Source organism: Oncorhynchus mykiss, chromosome 12 (assembly GCF_057628025.1).
Source record: "Oncorhynchus mykiss isolate SJ-2025 chromosome 12, ASM5762802v1, whole genome shotgun sequence".
In the NCBI taxonomy this organism is placed as follows: domain Eukaryota; kingdom Metazoa; phylum Chordata; class Actinopteri; order Salmoniformes; family Salmonidae; genus Oncorhynchus; species Oncorhynchus mykiss.
In genome coordinates, this window is record NC_143033.1 from 9,565,213 (window position 1) to 9,588,011 (window position 22,799).

The 22,799-nt window shown below is 46.6% G+C and overlaps 1 protein-coding gene and 1 long non-coding RNA gene across 21 annotated transcripts in view; one reads left to right on the forward strand and one right to left on the reverse strand.

Annotated features, from left to right (window-relative positions):
- Window positions 1-22,799, reverse strand: part of LOC149979068 (uncharacterized) — a 96,489-nt gene that overhangs the window by 67,781 nt on the left and 5,909 nt on the right. The window lies entirely within an intron of this gene.
- LOC110536778 (putative E3 ubiquitin-protein ligase HERC1) overlaps window positions 1-22,799 on the forward strand; it is a 103,403-nt gene that overhangs the window by 36,060 nt on the left and 44,544 nt on the right. For 3 of the 20 annotated variants that reach the window (XM_036936839.2, XM_090191640.1, XM_090191641.1), the window contains exons 26-46: window positions 274-392; window positions 606-862; window positions 1,510-1,713; window positions 2,870-2,990; window positions 3,301-3,541; window positions 3,826-3,992; window positions 4,249-4,410; window positions 4,582-4,679; window positions 5,786-5,884; window positions 6,801-6,968; window positions 8,922-9,161; window positions 9,271-9,354; window positions 9,512-9,740; window positions 13,965-14,277; window positions 16,627-17,361; window positions 17,562-17,725; window positions 17,978-18,191; window positions 18,381-18,430; window positions 20,230-20,313; window positions 21,989-22,175; window positions 22,402-22,529. In XM_036936839.2, the coding sequence (XP_036792734.2) occupies window positions 274-392; window positions 606-862; window positions 1,510-1,713; window positions 2,870-2,990; window positions 3,301-3,541; window positions 3,826-3,992; window positions 4,249-4,410; window positions 4,582-4,679; window positions 5,786-5,884; window positions 6,801-6,968; window positions 8,922-9,161; window positions 9,271-9,354; window positions 9,512-9,740; window positions 13,965-14,277; window positions 16,627-17,361; window positions 17,562-17,725; window positions 17,978-18,191; window positions 18,381-18,430; window positions 20,230-20,313; window positions 21,989-22,175; window positions 22,402-22,529 (4,064 nt within the window). Of the gene's footprint in view, window positions 1-273; window positions 393-605; window positions 863-1,509; window positions 1,714-2,869; window positions 2,991-3,300; window positions 3,542-3,825; window positions 3,993-4,248; window positions 4,411-4,581; window positions 4,680-5,785; window positions 5,885-6,800; window positions 6,969-8,921; window positions 9,162-9,270; window positions 9,355-9,511; window positions 9,741-13,964; window positions 14,278-16,626; window positions 17,362-17,561; window positions 17,726-17,977; window positions 18,192-18,380; window positions 18,431-18,474; window positions 18,996-20,229; window positions 20,314-21,988; window positions 22,176-22,401; window positions 22,530-22,799 lie in introns of all 20 variants that reach the window. The other 17 variants (XM_036936833.2, XM_036936836.2, XM_036936837.2 and 14 more) reach the window with 10 other exon arrangements.

Below are 22,799 nucleotides of genomic sequence, written 5' to 3' on the forward strand. Positions count from 1 at the left end.
TGGGGTTGTGGGTATTGGTGTCAATGTTTGTGGGTGGGTGGGGTTGTGGGTTTGGGCATTGGTGTCAATGTGTGTATGTGTGTGTTGTGGGTGGGTGGGGTTGTGGGTTTGGGCATTGGTGTCAATGTGTGTGTGTGTGTGTGTGTGTGTGTTGTGGGTGGGTGGGGTTGTGGGTTTGGGCATTGAGGTCAATGTGTGTGTGTATTTCAGTACATTAGCCCTAGTATTCATTGTTTTTTCATCTACTATAAATTACTGGTCTGCTTTCTACAGGAAATCAACTTCATCTACAGATTCCCTACTCAGCCCAAAGGTCGAACAGAGCAGATTCACCTTGAGCAGTAGAAAACCATCTGCAGGCCAGTCCAGAAACTCCTTCAAGAATAGAATGGGTACTAAATCACTCACCGAATATGATCTAACTATCAATCCAGGAAGTACAGTCAAACACAATAGAAGATGGAATGAGAGGTCTAGGCCCAGTTTCTGTAAAGCACTTTGTGACAACTGAGGATGTTGAAAGGGCTTTATAACCACATTTGATTGATTGATTGATTGGATGAGAGGTCAACTATTATAACCCCTGACCTCTGACCCTCCCTCAGGTCTACCACTGTGTTCCCTGGGCATCATGAAGGATGCGTGGGAGCGGCTACGCCAGTGCATCAGCCCCACCACCAGCTCCATGTGCCAGGGCGGGGCGGGCAGCTCGTCCAGCGTGCTCAGCCAGGTCTTTCACTTCCTGTGTGGGAGCCTGCTCCGTCCGACCCCACCCTCCTCGTTACTGGAGAGAGAGGCAGGAAGCCAGGCAGACCCCAAGGCCATCACATTGGCCATGTACCAACAACAGCAGAGGGCAGAGGTAAGTATTTATAAAATCGATACAGTTACACGTCGCAATATTATTTTTTGACAATATTATTATTGATATTTGTCTGCAGGTAAACAATTAGTAAAAAATAATAAATAAAACTACTGTAGGCAGCGTTTGCTAGAGCTAGTCGGCTTCACCAACGCCACTATTTCTCATCCCAATGCTTCTTTTCCATCTTGTTTATAAATAGCGAGCTAATATGTTTTCAGCACTCTTAATTCCATGGCTGATCAAAACTCCATGCTCCATCTTGTTTCTCTGCAGCAGACTTAGTGAGCAATTAAATTGTAATAAATACAAATTGCAGTATTGTACCGAAAAAAAAAACATAGAATTGTGAGAAATGCAATACATATCGGTACCTCAGTATTTTTGATATATCGTAAGGTCCCTGGCAATTCCCAGCCCTAGAAACGAAATACCTTATTTTACGTGACTGTGCTTAGTGGAGGGGCTATTCTCCCTGCTGCAGCATTGTAGAATCATTATCAAAGACTTGAATATAAGGATATTAATTTATTTTAACAATTTATTGAGAGCACATTCTCTTTTACAAAACAACCGTAGTCGTCCGTTCGTTCAACATGGAGGGTTACAATAATGTTAGTAAAACACTATGATTCTCTTGTGCTCAGGTCCGTCTAGAGGCGTTGTGCCAGATCTCTTCCTTCCTGTCTGAGATGGAGGAGAAGAGTAGTGGTTCAGGCTCCTCTCCTCCCTTGCGGTTCCCTGGCTTGTTACAATCTGTTCAACTGCAGTTCCTGTCGGGCTGCTTCGGACTGGGGACACCTATCACAGGCTGCCAGTCTGGAGACAACGACCAGATGAACCACTACACTGTGAGTTAGACCAGATGAACCACTACACTGTGAGTTAGACCAGACGAACCACTACACTGAGTTAGACCAGATGAACCACTACACTGAGTTAGACCAGATGAACCACTACACTGTGAGTTAGACCAGATGAACCACTACACTGTGAGTTAGACCAGATGAACCACTACACTGAGTTAGACCAGATGAACCACTACACTGAGTTAGACCAGATGAACCACTACACTGTGAGTTAGACCAGATGAACCACTACACTGTGAGTTAGACCAGATGAACCACTACACTGAGTTAGACCAGATGAACCACTACACTGTGAGTTAGACCAGGTGAACCACTACACTGTGAGTTAGACCAGATGAACCACTACACTGTGAGTTAGACCAGATGAACCACTACACTGTGAGTTAGACCAGATGAACCACTAGACTGTGAGTTAGACCAGATGAACCACTACACTGTGAGGTAGACCAGATGAACCACTACACTGTGAGTTAGACCAGATGAACCACTACACTGTGAGTTAGACCAGATGAACCACTACACTGTGAGTTAGACCAGACGAACCACTACACTGTGAGTTAGACCAGACGAACCACTACACTGTGAGTTAGACCAGACGAACCACTACACTGTGAGTTAGACCAGATGAACCACTACACTGTAAATTCAGTTACGTATCATCACTGCACAGGGACACGCACCATAGTAGTAAATAGTAATTACTTGAGCAAACACAAACAAGTTGGGGCGGCAGGTAGCCCAGTGGTTAGAGTTGGACTAGTAACCGAAAGTTTGCTGGATCGAATCCCTGAGCTGACAAGGTAAAAATCTGTCGTTCTGCCCCTGAACAGGCAGTTAACACACTGTTCCTAGGCCGTCATTGAAAATAAGAATTTGTTCTTAACTGACTTGCCTAGTTAAATAAAGGTCAAATAAATAAAATGCATTTTAAAAAGTTGACGCTGGTAATATGAACAATGTGTTACGGAAGGGGACCCATCACATGTAGAAAAGTAGGTCTTTCCTGTGTGCTGACAAGAACGAGACTCACTGGCACGCGCTAAATACTGCTGAGATCTAGTTCTGCCGGGTGACAATCGCCATTTCAAGTTGATCGTGTAGTATTTTAATGTTACGCCGATTGTATTTCTGTCCCCAGTCTGGGACCCAGTCGGCGTCTATGTTTACCCAGAGAGAGCTGCAGTCTGCTGCCCACACCCTCTACCAGCAGGTGGTCCGAGTCCTGAGACAGAAGGTCCTCACGGAGAGGGAACAGACAGGTCGGGGTCCAACTATATTATAGAACACATTTACTTTAGACTGGTTCGAGATCTGTTTGTTTCCGTGTGGCCAACTCTTTTGGCCATTTGATCTGGCTACAGTAACATGACTCCAGGGTCTGCTTCCATACATTCATAAATCCATCCCTGACAGGGATGTCCCCTTGCCTGATCCCAGATATGTTTGTGATGTCTTACCATCTCGGTCATAGGAGTTGCCTCCACGGCATAAACAGGTCTGGGATCAGGCTAGCAGTGTGTCCACCCAGACTTGAACTCTTTTTTTTGGTATTCCCTCTCTCTTTCTCAGGCTCCTACCAGCCTCTGCTCTTGGCCACAGTGTTTGCCTTGAATTTCCACTACCAGCCAGTAGATCTGGTGGTGGTCTGTAAGTCTGGCATCCTGGAGATCCTGTCGTTGCTGACAGACAGCACGTGTGTCCTGATGAACCAGCGCTGGCTGGTAGCCTCTGTGTCAGGAAGCATGCTGCTGAATGGAGCCGTAAAACTGGCCTGTGCCCGGCTACTGCAGATACTGGCCATCGCTGCTAGGTGAGTAGACTCGACAGGGACGAGGAAAGGAACTAGGACGCCAGGTGACAAATGCTGCCGAGTGGAGGTATCGAGCTGGCCTGCTGGAGATGCTGGCCAACGCTGATCGTTATATAGCTGCCTTGTTTAGTGCACAACATCTAGGATACTTAGAATCCCACCAGATGTATTTATTTAACCAGCGACCTAGTTGCAGACCTGGCTTCTCTAACCTCTAGACTACCTCCCGCCTAACTGATGTCCACCGTGTGTGTGTGTGTGTGTGTGTGTGTTCTGTCCCCCAGTTCGTGTGAGGACTCCCTGCCTCTGGACGTGTCTCAGGCCCTGCTGGATGTGATGCGTGAGCAGCTCCAGAGTCTGCTACACATGGTCCACCAGCAGGAGGCGCTGGAGAACACGGCAACAGAGGAAGCAGACCAGGACACCTCCACCAAGAGGATCCGGATAGAGGGTGAGGCAACGTTAGAGGGGAAAATACTTACTTGTACTTAGGCCTTTAAATCCCATGGACAACATAGGGGGAGATGACCTATTTATCACGTAGAGTAGACCGGTTATGACTTTAATGTGTGTTTGTTCTGAGTTTTAAAAAAACAAGTATTTACTGTTCCTTATGAACGCCATTGTTGTGGCCCAGTATGAGATGTTAGCTGGAGTGGACATGATGTCAGGTGGGATGAACCTTCACAGTTTACATTTCTCTGTAGGGATGGAGATGGTGCGGAGCAGTAGGGTCATTGAGTCGCAGCTCGCTGACTTCTTGGTATTCCTGAGGCGTATCCTGTCGCTAAGGGTGACCAAGAGAGTCTCTGCCTTCATCAAGTGGATCGATCCACTCATGACCATCATCTCACACAAGTGCTCTTCTGGTAAGGGCTGAACGCAGTCAACTCAGTTCTGTTTCTCTTTACACTGCGGAAAATTGTAATTCAGAAGATTTTGGGGATGTGTCATGTCTCTGCACGTGTATCACCTTTTAAAATGTTTATCAAATATAACTTGATCAGCTGCTTGAAATGGAGATGTGATCTTTCTATTAGGTTCTCCACGATTCCGGAACTTGAGAACCAAACTGTTAGCCTTCCACATTCTGGAAGGTCTGTTACCGGCCTGTTCTGATACAGCACAGATTGAACAGGTGAGACCACAGATTAGTCTACTGTCTCTGTCTGTCTGAGACCACAGAGTATTCTACTGTCTGTCTGAGACCACGGATTATTCTACTGTCTCTGTCTGTCTGAGATCACAGAGTATTCTACTGTCTGTCTGAGACCACAGAGTATTCTACTGTCTCTGTCTGTCTGAGATCAGAGTATTCTACTGTCTGTCTGAGACCACAGAGTATTCTACTGTCTCTGTCTGTCTGAGACCACAGAGTATTCTACTGTCTGTCTGAGACCACAGAGTATTCTACTGTCTCTGTCTGTCTGAGACCACAGAGTATTCTACTGTCTGTCTGAGACCACAGAGTATTCTACTGTCTCTGTCTGTCTGAGACCACAGAGTATTCTACTGTCTCTGTCTGAGACCACAGAGTATTCTACTGTCTCTGTCTGTCTGAGACCACAGAGTATTCTACTGTCTCTGTCTGAGACCACAGAGTATTCTACTGTCTCTGTCTGTCTGAGACCACAGAGTAGTCTACTGTATCTGTCTGAGACCACAGATTGGTCTACTGTCTGTCTGAGACCACAGAGTATTCTACTGTCTGTCTGAGACCACAGAGTATTCTACTGTCTCTGTCTGTCTGAGACCACAGAGTAGTCTACTGTATCTGTCTGAGACCACAGATTGGTCTACTGTCTGTCTGAGACCACAGAGTAGTCTACTGTCTGTCTGAGACCACAGAGTAGTCTACTGTCTGTCTGAGACCACAGAGTAGTCTACTGTCTGTCTGAGACCACAGAGTAGTCTACTGTCTGTCTGAGACCACAGAGTAGTCTACTGTCTGTCTGAGACCACAGAGTAGTCTACTGTCTGTCTGAGACCACAGAGTATTCTACTGTCTGTCTGAGACCACAGAGTAGTCTACTGTCTGTCTGAGACCACAGAGTATTATGTCTCTCTGTCTGAGACCTCAGTGTATTCTACTGTCTCTGTCTGATAAAGACCACAGAGTAGTCTACTGTCTCTGTCTGATAAAGACCACAGAGTAGTCTACTGTCTGTCTGTACCTACCAGTTATAAAGCATGGAACTTACTTGTTTTCTCCTCTTCCACTTTTCCCCTCCCTCCCCTTTTCAGATAGTTGATCAGCTGTTTGGGCTTCTCTCAGTGTGTATGTGGGAGGAGCCTTTAGCTGTGAAGAAGAACCAAGAGAAAACAGCAGAGAGCTCCAACAGGGTATTCACAGTTACAATATCATGGACATTTAAATTAACTTGGTGTGGTGTTTGTTGAGTTTGAGTAATGTGGTCCTGTGTATCTCAGTTGGTAGCTTAATGGTCATGGGTCATGAACTTACAATAAGGTCGTGGGTCAGGAACGCACTGTAAAGTCGAGGGTTAGGAACCTACTGTAAGGTCGAGGGTTAGGAACCTACTGTAAGGTCGAGGGTTAGGAACCTACTGTAAGGTCGAGGGTTAGGAACCTACTGTAAGGTCGAGGGTTAGGAACCTACTGTAAGGTCGAGGGTTAGGAACCTATTCTAAGGTCGAGGGTTAGGAACCTATTCTAAGGTCGTGGGTTAGGAACCTACTGTAAGGTCGTGGGTTAGGAACCTACTGTAAGGTCGTGGGTTAGGAACCTACTGTAAGGTCGTGTGTTAGGAACCTACTGTAAGGTCGAGGGTTAGGAAACTACTGTAAGGTCGAGGGTTAGGAACCTACTGTAAGGTCGAGGGTTAGGAACCTACTGTAAGGTCGTGGGTTAGGAACGTCCCTGTAAGGTCGTGGGTTAGGAACGTCCCTGTAAGGTCGTGGGTTAGGAACGTCCCTGTAAGGTTGTGGGTTAGGAACCTACTGTAAGGTCGTGTGTTAGGAACCTACTGTGAGGTCGAGGGTTAGGAACGTCCGGTGAGGTCGAGGGTTAGGAACGTACCGTGAGGTCGAAGGTTAGGAACGTCCCTGTAAGGTCGTGGGTTAGGAACGTCCCGTGAGGTCGTGGGTTAGGAACGTCCCGTAAGATCGTGGGTTAGGAACGTCCCTGTAAGGTCGTGGGTTAGGAACGTCCCTGTAAGGTCGTGGATTAGCAACCTACTCTTAGTCACTTAGGATAAAATCGTATACTAAATGCTATTCATGTTCATGCTGTGTTCCAGGACCCAGGAAGTGAAGATGAGTCTATTCCTATTGGAGACTTCTCCTTTGACCCCTACAAGCTGATCTGCTGCTCGTTGGAGAGCGGCAACGTCCTCTCTCATGGATCAGGAGGGAAGGGGTACGGCCTCGCCACCACAGCCATCAACTCCGGCTGCTTCATATGGAAGGTAAGGGGGGGGGTATTAAAGTACTTTATTTAATGAGTAAAATGTACAGGATAATATAAGATGGCTCAGAAGGGAAGGTGTACGGCCTCGTCGCTACCGCCTTGCCACTACATCACCTCAGGCTGCTTTTTATGGACTGTAGGCTGTCTGTACTAGTTAATCAGTGTGTTTGAGAGGATCCATTTGAGCAAGGTGAGGCACAGAATCTCTAATCTTGATCGTACTGAATAGTAGTATTTTAGGATTCAAGGTGAGGCACAGAATCGCTAATCAAAAATCTAATCAAATTTGATTTGTCAGATGCACAGAATACAACATGTGTAAACCTTACTGTGAAATGCTTACTTACAAGCTCTTAACCAACAATGCTTTAAGAAAAAAAGTAACAAATAATTAAAGAGCAGCAGTAAAATAACAATAGCGAGGCTATATACAGGGGGTACCGGTACAGAGTCAATATACAGGGGGTACCGGTACAGAGTCAATATACAGGGGGTACCGGTACAGAGTCAATATACAGGGGGTACCGGTACAGAGTCAATATACAGGGGGTACCGGTACAGAGTCAATATACAGGGGGTACCGGTACAGAGTCAATATACAGGGGGTACCGGTACAGAGTCAATATACAGGGGGTACCGGTACAGAGTCAATATACAGGGGGTACCGGTACAGAGTCAATATACAGGGGGTACCGGTACAGAGTCAATATACAGGGGGTACCGGTACAGAGTCAATATACAGGGGGTACCGGTACAGAGTCAATATACAGGGGGTACCGGTACAGAGTCAATATACAGGGGGTACCGGTACAGAGTCAATATACAGGGGCTACCGGTACAGAGTCAATATACAGGGGGTACCGGTACAGAGTCAATATACAGGGGCTACCGGTACAGAGTCAATATACAGGGGCTACCGGTACAGAGTCAATATACAGGGGGTACCGGTACAGAGTCAATATACAGGGGGTACCGGTACAGAGTCAATATACAGGGGGTACCGGTACAGAGTCAATATACAGGGGCTACCGGTACAGAGTCAATATACAGGGGCTACCGGTACAGAGTCAATATACAGGGGGTACCGGTACAGAGTCAATATACAGGGGCTACCGGTACAGAGTCAATATACAGGGGGTACCGGTACAGAGTCAATATACAGGGGCTACCGGTACAGAGTCAATATACAGGGGCTACCGGTACAGAGTCAATATACAGGGGCTACCGGTACAGAGTCAATATACAGGGGGTACCGGTACAGAGTCAATATACAGGGGCTACCGGTACAGAGTCAATATACAGGGGCTACCGGTACAGAGTCAATATACAGGGGCTACCGGTACAGAGTCAATATACAGGGGGTACCGGTACAGAGTCAATATACAGGGGGTACCGGTACAGAGTCAATATACAGGGGGTACCGGTACAGAGTCAATATACAGGGGGTACCGGTACAGAGTCAATATACAGGGGGTACCGGTACAGAGTCAATATACAGGGGGTACCGGTACAGAGTCAATATACAGGGGGTACCGGTACAGAGTCAATATACAGGGGGTACCGGTACAGAGTCAATATACAGGGGCTACCGGTACAGAGTCAATATACAGGGGGTACCGGTACAGAGTCAATATACAGGGGGTACCGGTACAGAGTCAATATACAGGGGGTACCGGTACAGAGTCAATATACAGGGGGTACCGGTACAGAGTCAATATACAGGGGCTACCGGTACTGAGTCAATATACAGGGGCTACCGGTACAGAGTCAATGTGCGGGGCCACAGGTTAGTCTAGGTAATCTTGATCATACTGAGTAGAAGTATTTAGGATGCAATGTGATTTGTAGATAAGTGATTCTGTACAGTTTGACTACAATGTCAATGATTAAATCATGAAATCGGGCAACATTGTATCCTCCTAATTCCACTTCTTCATCTCCCCTTCTCCAGTTCAACATCACCAAGGAGAACAAAGGGAACGAGGGCACTTGTATCGGAGTGTCTCGCTGGCCCATCCGGGACTACAACCACCGCACCACCACAGACATGTGGCTGTACCGGGCCTACAGCGGTAGTCTGTACCACGGAGGGGAGCTGGGCCGGGCCCTGCCATCTTTCACTCAGGGAGACACCATCACCTGCATCCTGGACATGGAGGCTAGAACCATCTCTTTTGCCAAGAACAACAAGGTCTGTATACAATAAAATACTTTTATTTACGTGACATTTGTTGCTGGTAGGCATAGGATATTCGTCTGAATATCATTAGGACATGCCTAATATTGTGTCTTGTTGACAGGAGCCTAAGTTGGCTTTTGAAGGTGTGGAGGCCACGGAGTTGTACCCTTGTGTGTTATTCTACAGCAGCAACCCTGGAGAGAAGGTGTGTGTGTGTGTGTGTGTGTGTGTCTTTAATTGGCTCTTTTAATACAAGGTAGATGTCTATGTAACATTTTGAAGTTACTAAGTTACAAGTATAATGCTATCAGTCTGCTTTCAATGGACTAAAGTAGGACACCACTACCCTGCTCTACCCATAGGTGGCGCTGTGTGACCTCCAGATGAGAGGCATGCCCAGTGACCTGCTGCCTGGCGAACCACTGTGTTCCCCCCGCACCACAGTACTGCTGGAGGCCACGGTGCAGCTCCTCCGCAGGCTGCACCAGTGTGACGGCTACTGGACACAACACATCAACCAGCACATGCAGAGCCGGCTGGAGCTCATAGGACCGCTCATGAAGGAGGGAGGCCTGGGGACCGTCAAACATGGTCAGCCACTGGGCGCACACACACTAGCAGTATCATACATTTAGCTTTCTAGTCATTTAGCAGACGCTCTTATCCAGAGTGACTTAGTTAGTACATTCATCTTAAAATAGTGAGGTGGGACAACTACATATCACAGGCATAGAAAGTACATTTTTCATCAATAACATATCTATCTATCAAATTCTGGTTGTTATTTTTTTATTTGAGGGAGGGGGGGTTCACGATGAGGAGGATTATTTAAGATACTGTTTGAAGAGGTAAGGGTTTTCATATGTTTTTGGGGAGATGGGTTTTCGGGGAGATGGGCAGAGACTGTGCTCTGGGGGAAGCTGGTTCCAACATTGGGCTGCCGGGGCAGAGAAGAGCTTGGACTGGGCTGGAGGGTCAAGAGACCTGAGGTGGCAGAACGGAATGCTCAGGTTGGGGTGTAGGGTTTGACCTTAGTCTGAAGGTAGGGAGGGGCAGTTCCTCTCGTTGTTCTGTCGGTAAGCACCACGGTCTTGGTTGTGTGGAGTGTGCGCAGGAACGAGGTTACAGAACCTGGGAAGGTTGAAAACCAAGAGCGCTGCAGCATTCTGGATCAGTTTCTGGGTTTGATGGCGCAAGCTGGGAGCCCAGCCAACAGCGAGTTTCAGTAGTCCAGACGGGAGAAGACAAATGCCTGGATTAAGAACCTGTGCCACTTCCTGTGAGAGGTAGGGTCGTACTCTACGGATGTTCCTCTTCCTGTGTGAGGTCGGGTCGTACTCTACTGATGTTGTAGAACATGAACCTGCAGGAATGAGTCACTGCTTTGATGTTTGCAGAGAACGACAGGGTGTTGTCCAGGGTTACGTCACAGTTCTTTGCACTCTGGGAGGGTGACACTGGAGTTGTCAACCGTGATGGAGAGGTATTTGAGCGAGAAGGCATTCCCCCCCCCCCCCCGAGGAAGAGCAGTTCCGACATCCCAGTTGGGTGTCAGAAAGAGAAAAATATTTAAGTGTCACCCGCATAGCAATGATAGGAGAGACCATGTGAGGATATGACTGACTTGGTGAGAAGTGAAGAGGGACTAGAACCGAGCCCTGGGGGACAACAGTAGTGAGAGTACGTGGGGCAGACACAGGTCCTCTCCATGTCACCTGGTAGGAGAGACCTGCTAGGTTGGATGCAATACAGGAGTGTGCAGAGCCTGAGATGCCCAGCCCTAAGAGGGTGGAGAGGAGGATCTGATGGTTCAGGGTGTTGAAGGCAAGGTATAGATGTAGGAGGATGAGAGGAGAGAGAGTCAGCTTTGGCAGTGCGGAGAGCCTCCGTGACAAAGAGAAGAGCAGTCTCAGTTTAGTGACCTGTCTTGAAGCCTGACTGGTTAGGGTCAAGAAGATCATTCTGAGATGAAAGTTGTTCAGAGACAGCATCCTCAAGTGTTTTGGAAAGAAAAGGATACAGGTCTATAGTTGACGTCAGTGTTCGTTTCTTGAGGGGACGCAGTGCCAGTGGTGAGGAATGAGTTGATGAGAGAATTCAGGAATGGGAGAAGGTCTCCAGAGATAGTCTGGAGAAGGGAGGATGGCAGGTTGTCTGGAGGCCAGACCTCACTAGTCAAGAGAGAGAGGGGAGAAAGAGGTCAAGGCTTAGGGTAGTTCTGTGTGAGTTGAGACCAGTGGACTGAGTAGCGGATGTCTGGAGGGGGTGGAAGATTTAGGTGGGAGGAAAAAGTAGAAAAGAGTTTCCTAGAGGCAGAAGCTTGACATGTAGTGATAGAAGGTGGCTTTAGCAGGAGATCCAGAGGAAGAGAAGGTAGAGAGAAGGGACTGAAAGGATTATAGGTCTTCTGGAAGTTTAGTTTTCCTCCATTTTTGCTCAGCTACCCGCAGCCTTGTTCTGTAAGCTCGCAATCAGTCACTCAGCCATGGAGCAGGAGGGGAGGCCCGAGCCAACCTGGAGGAAAGGGGACGGTGCAAATCATGGGATGAGGAGAAGTGTCAGAGGCAGAATCAGGAGACAGGAGGGAGAAGGATTTAGCAGAGGGGAGAGATGATAGAAGAGGAAAGAGTAGTGGGAGAGAGAGAATATTGCGTCCGCACACGACCATCTGGGTAGCGGCTGAGTGTTCAGGATTGGAGGAAAGGGAGACAGAAAAGGAAATCAAAGTAGTGATGAGAGACCTGGAGAGGCGTTGCAGTAAGATTAGTAGGCGAGCAGCCTCTAGTAAAAGATTGTCAAGCGTATTGCCTGCTTTTTGAGTTGGAGGGGATTGGGAAAGGGTGAGGTCAAGAGGCAAGGAGGGGAAATAAATTAATCGAAGGCAGATGTCGGGAGGTTGAAGTCGCCAAGTACGAAGAGCGGTGAGCCAATCTTCAGGAAATTAGCTTATCAAGGTGTCAACTCTCCCAGGGTACCTGGTGGTCTGTAGATGACAACGTTAATTTTGAGTGGACCCGTGACAGTGTGGAATTCAAATGAGGAGATGGACAGGTGAGGGAGAAATGAGTTAGCCTGTGCCACCACTGCGACGACCAGATGCTCTCGGACTATGAGAGAAAACAATCAGATGAAGAAAGAGCAGCTGGAGTAGCAGTGTTCTCTGGGGTGATCCCTCTCTGGAACAAGGCAAGAGACTGAAGGGCAGCACAGGCTGAGATGAACTCTGCGTTCTTGATCGCAGATCGGCAGTTCCAAGAGCTGCCAGAGACCTGAGAATTCCATGGTTGGTGCGCGCGCAGGGTACACTAAATTAGAAGGGTAGCAGCCGAGAGGGGGGAAGCGTCTGGAAAGCCTTCAGGTAGATGAGCGAACGGGTAGAGAAAACACAGAGCTCCAAAAGATCAAAATGAGAATCTATAAATAACTAGGTAAGATACTGAGAGAGTGGTGTGGAGCCTTCCACGAACAACTCGGATGAACTAACAGCTGCCACTGAGAAACCAGTGGAGAATGACGAACTAATTGCCAATTGCCTAGCAGCCGAGGAGAGAGCACCTCCCTGTACTAATTGCTGATTGCCTAGGAGAGATGAAACCACTCCCCCCTCCAATACAGCCACTGGTTACCAAAACAAGTCACACATTGCCCTGCCCCTTGATCCTGGTTGATGTGTCTATCTGCCAATGATGAGCAGGCAGCACTTTATACACCAAAGTAGACCACTGGGAAGACAGTCAGCAGTTCATACACCAAAGTAGACCACTGGGAAGACAGTCAGCAGTTCATACACCAAAGTAGACCACTGGGAAGACAGTCAGCAGTTCATACACCAAAGTAGACCACTGGGAAGACAGGCAGCACTTTAACTAGTTGGTCCTAGCTAGGAAAAAGACAGTACTAGACCACAACAAATAATCACTCCTGGAGATATCAGGAGTCCTCTAGATATAGAATATATATATATGATATATTCTAGATATAGAATGAAGTACGCTGAGATGGAGGCTGAGAAGTTGGTGATATATACTCAGAAGATGAAACCCCTCCCTCTCCAATACAGCCACTGATTACCAAAACAAGTCACACGTTTACACATTTACACACCTGAATACGTTCACAGAATAGAGAAAGAGCTCAAACTAACTGTAGCTATTCAGCATTGTCTGGAAGGCTAGTGGTATTTGAAGACGTTTTTACTATGCTGTGATCGTGATGTGGCTGTTGTACCTATTTTAGTTGAATACACTGATTTAAGTCTGTATGTTCTGCTTCAGTCTATATCTGACTAAAATGTAAATGTAGCCTTAAAAAGATGAAAAGTAACTGTCACTTAGTTTCTTTATCTGATTTTTAATAATATAAAAAAAAAAAAAAAAAAAATGTACCCCCTTTTTCTCCCCAATTTCGTAGTATTCAATTATTTGTAGTTACTATCTTGTCTCATCGCTACAACTCCCGTACGGAGGTCGAAGGTCATGCGTCCTCCGGAACACAACCCAACCAAGCCGCACTGCTTCTTAACACAGCGCGCATCCAACCCGGAAGCCAGCCGCACCAATGTGTTGGAGGAAACACCGTGCACCTGGCACTGCACTGTGCCCGGCCTGCCACAGGAGGCGCTGGTGCGCGATGAGACAAGGATATCCCTACCGGCCAAACCCTCCCTAACCCGGACGACGCTAGGACAATTGTGCGTCACGTCACGGGCGCGAACCCAGAGTCTCTGGTGGCACAGCTAGCGTTGCGATGCAGTGCCCTAGACCACTGCGCCCCCTGGGAGTTTATCTGATTTCTTATCTGTCCCTGTTAATCCAGCAGGCCCAAGACCTAAAGGAATTGATGAAAGGGAGAAGAACAAGGAGCAGGTCAGGAGTTGTGTTGGAGAGGAGACTGTAGAACCAGGAGACTTGGTGACGGGACCTTCAGGCCTCTCTGAGACCCAACTGGGTGCTTTGTGCTCTGAGGTGTGGCCGGTGCTGGCCCTGATCGGAGGAGTGGACAGTGGGCTCCGGGCAGGGGGGCTCTGCCTGCACAAACCCAGTGGGAGAAGGGCTACCCTGCTGGGGGTACTGAAGGAAGGAAGCCCCCTAGCCAAGCTTCAATGGGAGGAGGCTGACCTCTCTGTCAGGTATTACAGTAGAGATTACACACACACACACACACACACTCAACTGTAGAGAATTGTTTTCATGCACAGTGCTGTTTATTTCCAGACTTTTGTGATCCATCCTGTTCTGTTGTGTCTGTCTCTCTCCAGTTCCATCATGTTCTGTTGTGTCTGTCTCTCTCCAGTTCCATCCTGTTCTGTTGTGTCTGTCTCTCTACAGTTCCATCCTGTTCTGTCTCTCTACAGTTCCATCCTGTTGTGTCTGTCTACAGTTCCATCCTGTTGTGTCTCTCTACAGTTCCATTCTGTTCTGTCTCTCTACAGTTCCATCCTGTTCTGTTCTGTCTGTCTACAGTTCCATCCTGTTCTGTCTCTTTACAGTTCCATTCTGTTCTGTCTCTCTCCAGTTCCATTCTGTTCTGTCTCTCTACAGTTCCATCCTGTTCTGTCTCTCTACAGTTCCATCCTGTTGTGTCTCTCTACAGTTCCATCCTGTTGTGTCTGTCTACAGTTCCATCCTGTTGTGTCTGTCTCCAGTTCCATTCTGTTCTGTCTCTACAGTTCCATTCTGTTCTGTCTGTCTACAGTTCCATCCTGTTCTGTCTCTCTACAGTTCCATCCTGTTCTGTCTCTCTACAGTTCCATCCTGTTGTGTCTGTCTACAGTTCCATCCTGTTGTGTCTGTCTCCAGTTCCATTCTGTTCTGTCTCCAGTTCCATTCTGTTCTGTCTCTACAGTTCCATTCTGTTCTGTCTGTCTACAGTTCCATCCTGTTGTGTCTGTCTACAGTTCCATCCTGTTGTGTCTGTCTCCAGTTCCATTCTGTTCTGTTCTGTCTGTCTACAGTTCCATCCTGTTCTGTCTCTCTACAGTTCCATCCTGTTTTGTCTGTCTACAGTTCCATCCTGTTCTCTGTCTACAGTTCCATCCTGTTCTGTCTGTCTACAGTTCCATCCTGTTCTGTCTCTCTACAGTTCCATCCTGTTCTGTCTCTCTACAGTTCCATCCTGTTGTCTGTCTGTCTACAGTTCCATCCTGTTCTGTTGTCTGTCTGTCTCTACAGTTCCATCCTGTTCTGTCTCTCTACAGTTCCATCCTGTTTTGTCTGTCTACAGTTCCATCCTGTTCTCTGTCTACAGTTCCATCCTGTTCTGTCTGTCTACAGTTCCATCCTGTTCTGTCTCTCTACAGTTCCATCCTGTTCTGTCTCTCTACAGTTCCATCCTGTTCTGTCTCTCTACAGTTCCATCCTGTTGTCTGTCTGTCTACAGTTCCATCCTGTTCTGTTGTCTGTCTGTCTCTACAGTTCCATTCTGTTCTGTCTGTCTACAGTTCCATCCTGTTCTGTCTCTCTACAGTTCCATCCTGTTTTGTCTGTCTACAGTTCCATCCTGTTCTCTGTCTACAGTTCCATCCTGTTCTGTCTGTCTACAGTTCCATCCTGTTCTGTCTCTCTACAGTTCCATCCTGTTCTGTCTCTCTACAGTTCCATCCTGTTGTCTGTCTGTCTACAGTTCCATCCTGTTCTGTTGTCTGTCTGTCTCTACAGTTCCATCCTGTTCTGTCTCTCTACAGTTCCATCCTGTTTTGTCTGTCTACAGTTCCATCCTGTTCTCTGTCTACAGTTCCATCCTGTTCTGTCTGTCTACAGTTCCATCCTGTTCTGTCTCTCTACAGTTCCATCCTGTTCTGTCTCTCTACAGTTCCATCCTGTTCTGTCTCTCTACAGTTCCATCCTGTTGTCTGTCTGTCTACAGTTCCATCCTGTTCTGTTGTCTGTCTGTCTCTACAGTTCCATTCTGTTCTGTCTCTCTCCAGTTTCATTCTGTTATGTCTCTCTCCAGTTCCATACTGTTCTGTCTCTCTACAGTTCCATCCTGTTCTGTCTCTCTACAGTTCCATCCTGTTCTGTTGTGTCTGTCTCTCTACAGTTCCATCCTGTTCTGTTGTGTCTGTCTCTCTACAGTTCCATCCTGTTCTGTCTCTCTACAGTTCCATCCTGTTCTGTCTCTCTACAGTTCCATCCTGTTCTGTTGTGTCTGTCTCTCTACAGTTCCATCCTGTTCTGTTGTGTCTGTCTCTCTACAGTTCCATCCTGTTCTGTCTCTCTACAGTTCCATCCTGTTCTGTTGTGTCTGTCTCTCTACAGTTCCATCCTGTTCTGTTGTGCGTGTCTGTCTTTCTTTTCTGTTTATTTCTGTTCTGTTTTAATCATGTGTCTTTCCCTCGGTTACCTAATTCACCCTTCTTACCTTTCCCTTTTCTTCCTTCTTTTTGTTTCTCTTCTTCTTTTTTTTTGTCCTCCCTCCTTCATTTCCTCCCTCCCTCTCCATCTGTTTCATGTCCTGGTTCTCTCACCACTAACCAAAGCTTCCTGAATTCTTGGTCACCCAGCGATACTCCGCTCTCCTCCTTGGAGCCCTGTGACGTGCCCCAGTGTGACGTCAGCAGATTCCGAGGCCTCAAACCCTCTGTCCTCTTAGACCTGATCTTCCTGACCGGCCTCCTGGAGGAGCAGGAGGAGGCCCGGGGACGAGGAGGAGGCACAGGGAGAACCAGGAAGAGCTGCTCCTCCGAGCAGGAAGAGGAGGGATGGAGCATCCCTCGGAGCGTGCTGGAACGCAGGCTAGATGAAGACATCGCCCGTGTCATGATGGACGATGATGACATTGAAAGAGGCACTGGGCTAACAGAGGAGACGGAGGAGAGGGAAGGAGAGAGGGAGAGGAACAGTCACCCGTCCCCAACTAGAGCGCTCTCAGAGTCCTGTGACGATCCAGAGGAGGGTAGTACCTCGTCCTCCTGCCCCCCAACTCCAACCCCAACCCTACCGACCCCCTCCCCCCATCAGACCAAGCCCCAGCCAGATGTCTTCTCCCTGGAGCTCCGGGCTGTAAGGGTTTCCTACCTCCTGCTGGGAGCCTTAAAGTCCCTGGCTGTCATCCTCAGCTGTGGGAAGTTTACTGACCTGCTGCTGGTGCCAAAGCATCAAGACCCCTCTACTGCTGCCATCCTGACCAGTAGCAGCCCTGACCAGGCTAAGCCAGGGGACTCTGGTTTGAGCCCTGGCCCAGCCGGAGAAGACAGCAACGCTGCTGAAATGAGGTAGATTGATTTTGAATTTATTTTTCAAAAACAAATTCAGAATATAATACACACATATGATTCATATAGTGCTTTTCAAATACCCAAATAAAATGACATTTACATATACAGTTAAAAACAAGCAATTATTTAAAATGAAATAAAACTATCTAGCATAACTCTGTCGTTGAATTCCAGTATTTCCATGATGGTGTTCCTAGGTCTGTGCTACAGTTTATGGTGCGGAGCATGGTGAAGTGGGCTGTGCGACCCTGCCCTATCAAACAGAGTGTGTCCCTGTCAGACCTAGAGAGAGCTCAGGTCCTAATCTTCAAAGGAACTCTCAACAGACTGCAGGAGGACAAAGTAACCAAAGACTGGAAGGGTACTAGTACCGTTATTATTGGCTTATAGAAAATGTAATGTTCAGAATAGACGAATAGTCCTCTGGTTTGGCCAGTCCAATATGGCTTCGTATTTCTCTCTGGGTTATTGTGTGAAAGGTTAAGCTTAACGAGTGGTACGAAATTCTTGTTTTTTTTTTAGACTTGTTCAAAATTGAAGTTCTTGCGAATTTAGCTTGTTGTTGCCGCTGAAGAATAATTTAAAATCATTTATTTCTAATTTCTCCCTGTAGAGCCTGGTCACCACTCCTCGTTCCAGCCGCTGTCAAAGACTTCCAGCTCTGTGTCTCTCTACAGCACGGGGTCAGAGGGCACCGCCATCTTCAGTCAATCAAACGGAGCCTCTGCCTCGTCCTCCACCAATGACCTGGCTGCTTCCCTGCTCTCTGCGCTGCAGGCCGATGGCCTGGAGAACTTTAACCCCTTCCTCCCCATCAACCTCCTGCAGTGAGTACAGATCCATACATAGATTCTATTTCTATGTAATTCTATTTCTATGTTATGGTACGTTTAGTCATTAATGAAGGTTAATGTCGGAATCACAGTAGTTCTTAGTCCTTTTCAGGGTACACACACACACACACACACACACACACTTTCCATTGACAGCCTGGGTTGTTGATGTTCCTGCTCCAGATCCATATCAGTCGGCAGCTCGTCTGAGACACAGAAGACTCAGAGTGGTGGTGAGTGTGTGAAATGAGACTGTGCTCTGTCTAACCCTCCCAAGGCTTCAGCTCTGCTGCAACTCCTCCTGGTTCTGATCTAACTGCTGGCTTCCCAAAGACGAGCAGACTTACAGCACAGTTCAACTCTATGAGGCGGTTTCCTGGACATTTTCAATGGAGCAATCGGCCCTACATGTTAAATGTAACAAACGTGTTCTATCTCTGATGATGAGGCTATGAAGAGAATTGGAAGCCTCTAATTGTCAGTGGGCTCCATTCTGTGGGCTCCCTTCTGTCCAGGAACTTCTAGTCCTAACACACAACCAGTGGTGCCTCTGTATCTCAGCTGTCTTTGTGCTAAATGCAGCCCACTACCACTGTGTTGTTGGCTTGGCTTCCTCTAGGCGGATGGTGTTAGCACGGTTCCCTACCCTGGCCGGCCTGGTTAATAACCCCCCCATGTTGCACGGTCCCGGCCCAGGCTTCGGCCTGGCCACCTCGTCTTCCTGTGAGGGCTTCACAGAGCAGCAGACCAGCTTCATGGAGCCCTGCGCTAATTCTCAGGCCAGGAGCCGTGGCGCGGGTAAGAAAAACAAATACATGGAAGATTGAAGGCAATTTGGCTGGGTTTAGATAGGCAGCCCAATTCTGTTTTTTTTTTGCCCAATTAGTGGCAAAAGATCTGATCTGGTTGGTTAAAAGACCAATTAGTGGCAAAAAGATCTGATCTGATTGGTTAAAAGACCAATTAGTGGCAAAAAGATCTGATCTGATTGGTTAAAAGACCAATTAGTGGCAAAAGATCAGAATTGATCTGCATGTGTAAACAGCCTTTTATGGTGTGCTGCCCATCTCATTCAATAAGAGAACCAGTCACACAGCAACACGGACCAACTAGCCTGGTCCCAGATATGTTTGCAGTTGGTTATACAGCGCAGACAGATCTGAGAGCAGGCTATAGATCAACTCCGCTCCGTCAATAACAAGACAGAATAGATACTGTAATGCTCACGGGGAACTTTATGTCTGCCTGTTGCATGTCATGGCATGTTGAATGACATGCCCGGCTAATGTTCATTGTCCAGCTGGTTATTTCTGTTATGAGTGCTTGATTTTTGACAACCAGAGCTTGTGTATTTGTATATGAAGAGTTGATTGATTGCATGCATGAAATCAGTTTGTCATCTACTCACATTGCTTGAATGGGACCATGAATTTGTGTTGAAAATGAACAGTCCTAAATAGAGCAACAGGAAATTCTCTTACATAGAGAATTCATCCAGTTCTTTCTGTATAAAAACCAAATCATTTTTTTAGGATGGTGACAATTGTTTTGGGAAAGGTGCAGCCTGCTCAATGAGTTCACACTGTTCTGCAAATCAATTTAGGGACTTCTTGTGGTAAAATAAGTAAACTTTTGTTTGTTTGTAAGGACTTTGAGTGCTGTTACTGCAATAGTACTTACAGTGCATTCGGGAAAGTATTCAGACCCCTTCCCCTTTTTCCACATTTTGTTACTTTACAGCCTTATTCTAAAATGGATTAAATATTTTTTTCCCCCTCATCAATCTACACACAATACCTCATCATGACAAAGCAAAACCAGGTTTTTATATATTTTTTGCAAATGTATTCAAAATAAAAATCAAAAATACCTTATTTACAGTATGTTCTTACTGAAAGAGTTTTGCATTTCAGCCCGATAGGAAGTTGTCGTTGCCTTCATTGTATGATGACATGTCAAACATTTTACTGTCGATGACAGATTTGTTGGCTTGTTTTTCTTTTACCTTTTTTTTTGTCTCCTCAATTTCTAGAACGGCCTCAAATGTTTGTCCCAGTCCGCTTACTAGAAATGGGCTTCTCTATGAGACATATCTACAAGGCCATGGAGGCAGCAGGTATTGCTGTCGCTGCGCTCTGTGTGTTAAGTGTGGTGTGTACTGTGCTCCATCCGCTTTCTGTGTTGTAGACTTGTTCCTGCTTTTCCAGAGGGGTCTGGGTTTCTTTCTTTTAGGTCTACTCCTATGTCTTTCCTCTTTGCATGCGGCCTATCGAAACGGGTCGTGGTATAGACACTAGTATTTTACAAATCAGGGGTTGGAACCAAAATTATTTCCCAATTGTTTCGTTCTGAAAATAACTATTCTTTTATTAAGTCCATTCCACTTTTCTGACAAGGAAAATAACGTTCTGAACCGTTTCGGACCCCAAAAAAGTTAGTTTATATTGGGGGTTTTTAAACCTTAAATTACTTCACTAATCAGTTCGGATAGAGCAACTTACTATGGTACGGCCCAGCTATAGTTGTTTACGTGCATGATAGATAGACAAGTGTAGGGCACGAGATGCGACTGGTGGGGAGAGAGCGAGAGAGGTTGGAGGAGAAGGCTTGGCGCGCTGGGCATCTTGTTATGACATGCATTATATGAATTTGGCCCGCAGAATAATACCTATGGAAGAGCGACTTCTATGGAGGAACTTTAAAATGTCTTTGAACTCCCGAGAGTTGGCTTAATGTTGGACAAGAGCTACTGTAGCTAGCTAGCTAACGAGCTTGTGTGTGCAGAGCGGCACTAGAATTAAAAACACATCTTACCTTTTTGTAGTTGATAAATCCAATGTGAAACGTGATAACTATAGTATCCTTAATAACGAGCATTGAGAAAGTTAATTCCGTTCTTCAGACACTGGAAGAAGTTTCTGAGTGACAGAGTGAGAACTTTGCATAGGTGCTTTGTTGCGTTTTTTTTGTGGACTTGAAAACATAAAATAACGTTATTAACCGGTTCCCATGCTTTAAAAAAAAACAGTTCTGTTCCGGGAACAGGATAGATCACTTTCATTCCCGGTTCTGATTCTGTTATTCTGTTTTTGATTTTGTTCCCTGAACTGGTTCCAACTCCTGATTTACAATAGACGTTGTTAGGCATTTTTGTTGTTAGGCATTTTTTTCATTAGATTATAATCTAAAAAAAATTTCAAACCAGCCAGCAAATATGTGAAATGATAGGCTCATGGTGATACAAATTGTAATTTTCTGTTCCCTCTCCTTGGCATACTGTACCCCACTCAAATCTGTCTGGCTCCTCTCAATTAAGCCCTGTTAACCAGGTTTCTGGACTACTTTACCTAATTTTTCTGTATAGTGAGAAAGCATTTTTAGATATTGATATCGATTCATATACAGTTCAGGTTAATTGTAAACACCACTGTTTGGTTAAGCACATGAATCCGCACGTGCATGTTTTCAATACAAATTCTATTTTATACTTTTATACTATGAACCTAGTCGTTGAATTAGATTGAATAGGACCCTCACTCTCCGTCTCTCACACTTTTGTTTCTTTACTCCTTCGCTAGTACTGTCGTCTTTCTTCCCCATATTAGTTTGGATTGAGTGTACTTCCATCACAAACTTTCCAATCTAACACTCCTGTATAACGTGTCCCTTTCAAATGATTGATTTTGACTTCTATTGTCATTGCCTTAATGCAATATCCCCCTTTTTAAAAAAGGGCCTGTGTCCCCTCACTTGGACTTGATCTCTTACCTCTCCTTGACCTTTGACCCCAGGTGTGGCAGGTGAAGTAGACTCACGGACCATCGAGGTGCTGGCTAGCTGGATGTTGGAGCACCCCCTGACTGAGGAGCTGCAGATGGAGAGCCAGCCAGCAGGAGCCTCTACCACTGAAACCCCCTCCCCTGACGGACCGGAGACCGTACAGTGCCCCGAGGCCCCCACCAGCGAACCCAACGAAAGGTCAGACACAGAAACAATATTTAAAAAAAAAAATTTAATCCATTGAGTTAAGGGTAGTAGAGCTGTGTCGATTAGTCAGTCATAAATTCAATATGATTGTTTCAAGAAAAATTGAAGACGCAAGTCAGTTCGAGAGATTGACATCAATAGATTATTCACAGAAACAAAGATTGTGTTGGCTTGGTTGAGTTGGAAGATTAGTTACTGTTATGTTATTGTGTTGCAGTCTGCTGGCGGGCCTGGACCTGGTGGAGAGGGAGAACTTCCTAGATGTCCACCTGACCAGGAACAGGCCTCCCCCGGCCAGACGCCAGCGCTCCAGCTTGGGGCACAGAACATCCTTTAGGAGAGCAGGTCAGCACAACCTCCAACAGGAAGATATTTGGGTAGCTGACCCGAAGCTCTCTGTCTGTGACATTGATGGGATTCTATCTGAGACTAAGGGGATATCATGTGGTGTCCCTCGGGCCTCATACTAGGACCTCTACTGTTCCTGTTACATGTAAATGAAATACCAGCAGCAGTGAAATGTAAACTCCTGCTGTATGCGGACAACTCTGCCTTGCTGGTGTTAGGAAAGGATTCTGTGTGGATTGAGGGGCATTAAGCAAAGTGCAGTACACT